Here is a 7,875-nt window from a genome sequence, read left to right as displayed (position 1 = left end):
AAAAAAAAAGAGTAATTGCATCTTCCTTACAAGATTTTGAGAACTGAAAGTGTCACGGTTCCCTATACACTGTTTGCAGGATAAAGTCAATAAATAGCAGTCCCCTTCTCTTCACTCACCTTTGTAAGGAAGCTATTACTGTAAATATACTTTACCTAGAGGACAGAACCAGGTTCTGATTCATGCCTGTGCACACCCCCCCTCCAGCCTCCCAGAGCTGGTCTGGAGAGCTATTTGTCAGGATTCAAAGGCACAGACTTATTAGCAGTCTCCTTTACGGGTAGGGGCAACTCACCACTAGGTGGCAGGAGCAAGATGCCTATGATGGCTTTGGTTGTACAGACACTATAATTGATTGGAAATACTGTGACCCTCACTGGCTCTCACCAGGCTAGAGAGAAGGCAAATAAAATGTTTTAAGCGTGCAGTCATAATTCTCTGTCCAGACAGTTCTAGTCTGGTGATCACTGTTGGTGCCCTGGGCAAAACTGCCAACCTCTGAGCCTCATTTTGGACAACAGTAAAATGAGTTAAGCTTTGTCTTTGGTAGAACCAAGTCCCTTTCGGCAAACTTACTGCCTTGTCTTCTGAGGCACACTGTCTTGTGATCACTGCTGGCTGCTCAATGCTTTTCATATTGTGGCCTCCCCAGGTGTGTCCTGCCTAATGAGGCAGAAGTCGGAAAAGGCCCTCCCTCTCAACCTTCCTCAAATAGTTAATGTGTTACCTACTTTTCATGGGTAAGCCAGTTGCTGTCGGTTCTGACTCACAGTGACCCCATGTGTGTCACAGTAGAACTGTGCTCCATAGGGTTTTCAGTGGCTAATATTTCAGAAGTAGATTGCCACGCCTTTCTTCTGAGGCACTCTGGGTGGACTCAAACCTCCAACCTTTCGGTTAGCAGCCAAGTGCATTAACAGGTTTGCCCTACCCAAGGACTCCGCTTTTCATAGGTAGCATGCATTAAATAAGGTTCTTCTGGAAGCAGTGCTTTAAGGTGGTAATTCCCCTGGCAGCAACCTTCGGCAGAGCTGCAAAGGGTTGGGGATCAGTGAAGCAGGGGGCTCTTTCAGCATTCTTCCAGTCACCTCGGTTTGCCCTTGGGTATTCTTTGAGAGGCAACTTACTTTTTACAAAAACTTCAGGGTAGTTTACAAATGTTTTGTCTCTGAGCCTTAGTGAAGTTTGAAAGGGCTCACCTGCCATCTGTTGGTGAGAATATTCACTCCTAAACAGTATCTCAACTTGTTCAACCAATGCTGTCGGGGAGCCTCGGAACCATATTCCTTCTTAAAAGTAAAATATTAAACATCAACATTTGAGAATTAAAATCGTAAAAATCAGCTTGATTAGTTTTCTGCCTGTACAGAATTCATGAAGAAAGATTTTGTAAGGAAGCTGTTACTGTAAATATAGCTAGCTTAATTTATTTTGGCCAATCTGCTCTATGTCCTGATATCTCCATGAATGATTTTGATTAGTAGCTTTCCATATCTGAGATGGTTCTAGTCATTTTAATGAAATATTATCAAAGCTGTTCCAAGATGGATCAATATTGAACACAAAAGAAAACATCCGTTTCTTGTAAAGTGCAGACATATCTCTTTACCTGAAACACAACAAAATGTTACCTTGTGCTCGTGAGTAAAACTAAACACAAAGGTGGATTTTAAAGATTTTAACCACAGTGTAACTCCCTAGGTGTCTATGTGGTAATCTTTAAACACAAATCCAACAACTTGCGTTACAGACTGTCAAGGGATCAACACCCAATTCTTAATAACAGCTTTGGGCGGGGGGGGAAAAAAGGCTCAGAATGCATGAATCGCAAAAGAAGTTTTCTTCAGAGTTTATTTTGAATTTTCATTTTTGGATAACCAAGCAGCTCTTTAAGGAGAATGCACAGAAGAGTCATTCTAGCACTTTTGGATAGTACATAAGATTTTTTTTTTTAATAGTCACATTCAGTCACATCGCTCAGTCCATACTCCATGTCTGGTGAGCAAGATCAGCCCATAGGATTCCCGAGTTAATACGTAACCGTATATACAAACAGCCAATAAAACCATAAGGGTGGCTAGTGGCCAAAGGGAAGGGGGTCTCTAAAGTGTCCGCTAGTCTATCTTAGCTAAACAGAACCCACATTACACATGGTAGCTGGAGAGTGCACTGCACGGCAATGAGAATGTTGAGCACACGTGGGCACTTGGCGACATGCAGTTTAAAGAAAAGGGGTATGATTTCATAAATTTATAAAACCCAGGTAGTTCAATTAACGGAGTTAAGAAAAACAAACCAAAAAAAAAAAAAAGTGAGGGACTGTCTATTGTCACTGTAAAAAAGGCACTTGGAGTTAATGGGACCAGAATTGAAGGACTCTTAAGCTGATAAAAAATTCAGTACAATTTCATTAAAAGACTTGTGTGTTAAGAGTTGACACTCAGGACTTCCTGAAGGGAGACACGGAAGAAAACTACTGAGAAGTAGAATGAATGAAAATGAAGGAATAAAACCTTTACAACCAAATCGTATTTTTTTTTTTAAAAAAAAGGCAAACCAAGACCTAATTAAAGCAAAATCTAAGCAAAATACTACTACAAAGCAGCGATGCATAGCTTTCCTTTGAGATAATGCATACCTTTAGACACTAAGTGCCAACCTAGTTTCTCAATCATTACTTTACAGTAGCATTATCATGATAAAATTGATTCAAACAATGCAAAAAGAGTTTCATCTGTTCCCATAATCTGAGGGAGAACTGAGGTTATCATGAAAACCTAGCAACATCATTTGTGGTTTTTCAACGTCCTCGGTGGTAGACACATCAAGTACGTGGAACAACATTCAGACACTACTTTCAGCCACCTCACTGGAGGCATCCATTAAAATCATCCTTTATTCTGAGTCATAACTTTAATTCCTTCCTAACATTTACACAGCAAACAGTAATGCAGTAAAAATCCACTTTCCACAGTTACCACTGTTCAGTTTCCTCCATAAACAAATAAGCGCTTCCATAAGAAAGAATATTTGGCAATTTTATATTCCACAGTTGGTGGCTCTCTGATAGATCATTTAATGTTAAATGCCATCAGGGGTCTTTCTTCCCGTTTCTGCCAGGGGCTTTTCTTGTCTTCACCTTGGTCGTCATCGTCATCTTCATCTTCCTCTTCCTCATGAGCAGATCTGTGTTCTGGACTGGCTGATGGCTCCAGTGGGACTTCTGCAGTTCGTTTTGTTGTCTCTTCCTGCAGGCTGGGCAACTGACCACTCCTCCGACTAGAGCCATCCATCAAGCATCTCAGGGCACTGTCCTCGGGGGTACAGACTGTGGTCCCACACTCACTGCCGCTTTGGTCCATGTCGTCCAGATACACAAGCTGCGTGTAGGCGGTGCTGTCTGGGGCTCTTGGTTCTTTTTGCTGGTGCTCCTGGACAGGTGGGTGGTTCTGCTGAAGAGACAAAGGGTCTCCCCTTCCCTTCCGGGCAGATTTTGGTTCATTCATATCCACACCAGAATCCAAACTGGCATCATTACTCCCATTCCTCCCAGCTCTTTGGAGATCAATGTATGAATGTCTAACATGAGCATTGGACCTTCCATCCAGAGAGACAAACCATGCCCGGGGATGTGGAAGTGGCTTCCCACCCCCAAGTTCCATCAAAGCCTTTTCTGTCAGAAGTTGAACCTCATTGTTCATCTGAGCTAAAGCCGCATCATTGAGTGATGCTGGGATAGAGAGAGACTCTGACATGGATGCGTTCTGGGGACTCCACTCTCGGGTGCCTGCGTCTTGCAGGTGCTGCTGAGATATCGCTTGGGAGGATAATGGCTGGGCTTGTATCTGAGATGAAGGGTGTGGGAAGATCCCTGCATGAGGATTAGAAAGCTCAGCCTGAAGTCTTTCTATTTCAAGTTGCTGGTCAGCTGGGACAACCAGAGGCTGGCTGACATAGGAATGGTCCCCTGGCAATTTCATATAATGAGCGGGGATGACCAAGGCAGGTAATACTTTTCTGTAAACGCTGTCATTGACCTGGTCAACAGAACTACAGCAGATCAACTGGCCTGGCCGTGGAAAAGATGTCGGTCTTTCAAGGTGATCTACTGATCGTGACATCATACATTCAGTAGGTCTGCGGTCTAGCAGTTGTTCTTTTTCAGACGATGAAGGCGTGGGGTACACGTGTTCCTGAATGGTGAGTTTACTTCCTGTGGAGATACGGTTAATGGATGCTTGACCTTCTCTGTCTTGCTTGTCAAATAAAGGCTGTGAGAGCATAGCATTGTAACTCCTCCTGCAATCATCATTGCCAGGGGACTCATAGCTGTCTCTTTCCATAGATTTTCTTGGTTTTAAAGGAAAAATCTCCACAGACTTATGGTAGTCTTTTCCTAATGTCCCACTTGGTGTCAGGTTATCAAAGGAGATTTGGCTTTTATCCTCTTCCTTCTGAGAGAGAAGTTCCTCTCGAGAGCTAAATTCTTGTGAGGTACTGTAGGAAAGTTTTAGCATGGGAGTGTGCAGATCCACTTCTCCATTGGAAGACATCATTTCCAAATGGACCCCACTCATCAGCTCCTTTGAGCCTGGGGCATCTGGGCGGCTGTGGCTGGTGACAGACAGCGTACCAGGGAATTCAGACTCCCGACGGGAAAATAGCAAGTTTATGTGTGACATGGAAGTTGACTGATCTCTCTTGGAGCTCTCGAGGGCTGTAGGAAGTTGCAGTTTTCTATGGTGCTGGCGAGGTTTTAAACACTTCCTCCTGTGATCCAAAATATAATCCAAACCCAAAGATTAAAGATTCTCATAACAGTAAAGTTTTAAGTAAAATCCTAATTCTCAGTTTCCTAAAGAAAAAAACAAAACAAAAGAACTAACCAACAGCAAGAAGCCTTCTCACCCTGCTCTCTCTCATTCCTTATTTTAATTCAGACCACAATCTGGAGATTTCTATCCTCAGACTTCCCTAAATTCAGCTGACTTATTCATTCAAAAGGGGTTACCCAAGAGTTGGTAATAAACATTCTTGCAAACTGAATAGACATGGTATCAAAATAAGAATAGTTCTGCTTTGTCCTGGAGAATATCATCTCTTAATCAGCATTTAAGAATTATTCTGTATGAATCATAAGCCTATAGGATAATTGTCAAACTTTTTTTCATAACTCCCCTTCTAAGCAATGTTTATACACAACATGCCTCACACTTCCTATGCATTCATTTGCAACTCAGATCACAAACGTTCAGTTTCTTAGACATTTTTCTCATGAGAAAAAAAGTATCTTGATGTGGAAAAAGAAAAAAAAAAGATCTCAATATCAAGGCTTGCACAAGAGATTCTAAATTAAAAAAAGATATTGCCAAAATGGTAAAACTTTACCTGCAATAATATAAAAGGAGACACAGCAAAACCAAAAGTATGAAAGCCATTCCTCCTAAAATGGCCAAAAGAAACACCGTGTGATACGTGGTAATGTCCTGTGTTACAACGGGACCTAGAAGGTCAGAAAATGGCATTTTAGATTTGTGAAAACCTTTAAATAAAAAGAGGGGTAATTAACTGAGAACTCAATGTCTTTCTCTTACTATTACTAGCTGGGGTGTAGAGCAGTGGCCAAACACCCTTTGGATGATGCACTTGCAGCATCTCCGTAATTTCACTCAATGAAAAGTGATTAACATGACCATTACCAAAGCATCTGTGGCCAACAGCACTCAGAACATGCAAATATTAAATACAGTTGTGTCAAGGGTCCCCCCTTAGCTGAGGAGAGAGCCTTTTTTCATAGCATGTCAGCATTCTAAACACATGATCTTTTTTAATAGAAGAAAATAAATACATGATAATATAATGAGTGGGACTCTCACGTTCAGAGACATAGTCTGGATACCTGGGGATTTTATACTGCAGGAAGAAAAAAATCACAAGATTACATTCTCACTTTTCCAAGGCAGTCCGTTATGACCGAGTGGAGAGCCCTTTGTCTCAATGAACCAGTTTAAATGTATGACATAAATTTACGATGAGTTAAAAAAAAAAAATAACAATACAGGGTGTCAAGTGTTAACTACAATGCTTTTCATTTTTTTAAAAGAAAATCTTCCTCTACAACACTTTTTCAACATGGCTAACCATATATGGCCACAGACTTCTTCAGAACTTGAGAAATTTAGCTACAAGACAAGGTTACCAGAGATAAAAATATTTTCTTTTAATTTACACTGCACAGAATCCAAAAGGTAGCTTAAGGCAGACTCTTTATGTTCAATAGTACTAAGAATCTATTTTAATGTCACCTACAAAGGATGGACAACGACAACAAAAACCTGCCCATATTACAACGTGTGGGCACTTCCTGGTGTACAGGTACTCTAGCAGTGCACCAAATATGGGAGGGAAGGACGTGTGGCTTCACGTTATTTCATGATAGCAGGGTTATGATTACTAAACACCCAGATGTTTATTTTTTTTATACTCTGAGAAAGAGATTTCTTCAAAAATCATCTTAAGGAGACAAATCTTTTCATTTAAGAGCTAGATAAACCCAAAGAGGTTTACCAGTTGCTGAAAATAGTGAAATTACTATAGTTCAAAAAGATAACACCATTCCCCCTCAAATGAATTAACTTTAATAGCATGGGAAGGGGGGGAGGGGCTAACATTTTTCAAAAACTGGAAGAATAACAGACATTATATACTGCCTTAATTATTCAGAGAAACAATTTTCTACACAAAGACAATCCCCACAGACATAGGCAGTGTCTTGTCAAGAGGTACCAGGAAATCTGGGGTACATACAAAAATATTTTTCAAATAACTGAAGCTTGTTCCTTTAAGTACTTAAAATGTTATTTTAATCTCTGCCAATTAGAAATCTTTATAAAATTCACAACCATACTCTACTTCCTTTTTAAGCAGAGGATTAAAGCAGGGGGTGGGGGACCCTAATTATTTTCTTGGCTTTGGCCTCGTTAGCGCACAGTACTACCGTCATTTGTTTTAATAAAGTGATGGCTGTGAGGTTACCAATACATGCGTCCCCACATCAAATGTTACCAGAGTCTGTGCTGCTGAGCTTCTGTGAATGCTTTTTATAGCTTTTTATCTCTTCCTTTACTGTAAGGAAGCCCCCATTGGACCTATGTCCAGCAAAGTTGTTTGAAATGTATCTACAACAAAAGTTAATTTTCATGCATGGGCTTTGTGACCTCTACTTTGGCTATCTGAGGAATTTCCTTCCCTTTCTTCCTTACTCTTAGTCATGTTCTAGATATTTGAGATTTGGAGAATGAGGCATTTCTGTACTCAGTGAATGCTTATACTTCTGCCACAACAATACCATAAAAGAAAACGCATATTCTTAACCCACAGATGTGAAATGTCAATTGTTTCAGTATGGGAAAATAAAGTAAATGTGACAGATTTTTCAACACACATCTAGGAATGGTCCCCATCAAATTAGTTACTTTGGGAGTCTAAGTGTTAATTCCAATGATAATTTCCACTGCTAAAATATTCTGAACCCCCGTTTTGGAGTTCTTGGTTAAGTTATAAGACACCTTTTAATTATAGCACATTTTAATTTAGCTCAATCACCTACTTTATTCACCAGACTTGGATGTGTATGACTGTTAGATGCATCTAAAAAAATCAAAGGAACCCTCTGGGCATAAAGATTTGCCACCAATGAAGAGATTCACTAATGAAGGCAGGCCAAGTGACACAGCTCCCAGAGGCATTTTGAGCAATGGAAGCCATCACTGGAAATAATTTTCCAAAGATGATTATTTTGAAAGACAATTCTGTAATATCCATTAGGATACATTAGGGCATGTTGGTTAAAAAAAAAAAATTAACTTCTAGTCA

General features: G+C 40.4%; 1 protein-coding gene across 1 annotated transcript in view; it reads right to left on the bottom strand.

Annotated features, from left to right (window-relative positions):
• Nucleotides 1-3,022: 3,022 nt before the first annotated feature.
• The window catches only part of FAM171A1 (family with sequence similarity 171 member A1), an 83,510-nt gene continuing 78,657 nt past the window's right edge, over nucleotides 3,023-7,875 (bottom strand). The window contains exons 6-7 of the mRNA XM_004379664.3: nucleotides 5,389-5,503; nucleotides 3,023-4,770 (exon numbers count right to left, since the gene is read on the bottom strand). Coding sequence (XP_004379721.1) covers nucleotides 3,072-4,770; nucleotides 5,389-5,503 — 1,814 coding nt within the window. The 3' untranslated portion in view covers nucleotides 3,023-3,071. The remainder of the gene's footprint in view (nucleotides 4,771-5,388; nucleotides 5,504-7,875) is intronic.

This window comes from Trichechus manatus, unplaced genomic scaffold (assembly GCF_000243295.1).
Source record: "Trichechus manatus latirostris isolate Lorelei unplaced genomic scaffold, TriManLat1.0 scaffold00067, whole genome shotgun sequence".
Taxonomy (NCBI): domain Eukaryota; kingdom Metazoa; phylum Chordata; class Mammalia; order Sirenia; family Trichechidae; genus Trichechus; species Trichechus manatus.
The sequence above is the reverse complement of the archived record's forward strand: the minus strand, read 5'-3'. Positions and strand labels throughout refer to the sequence as shown.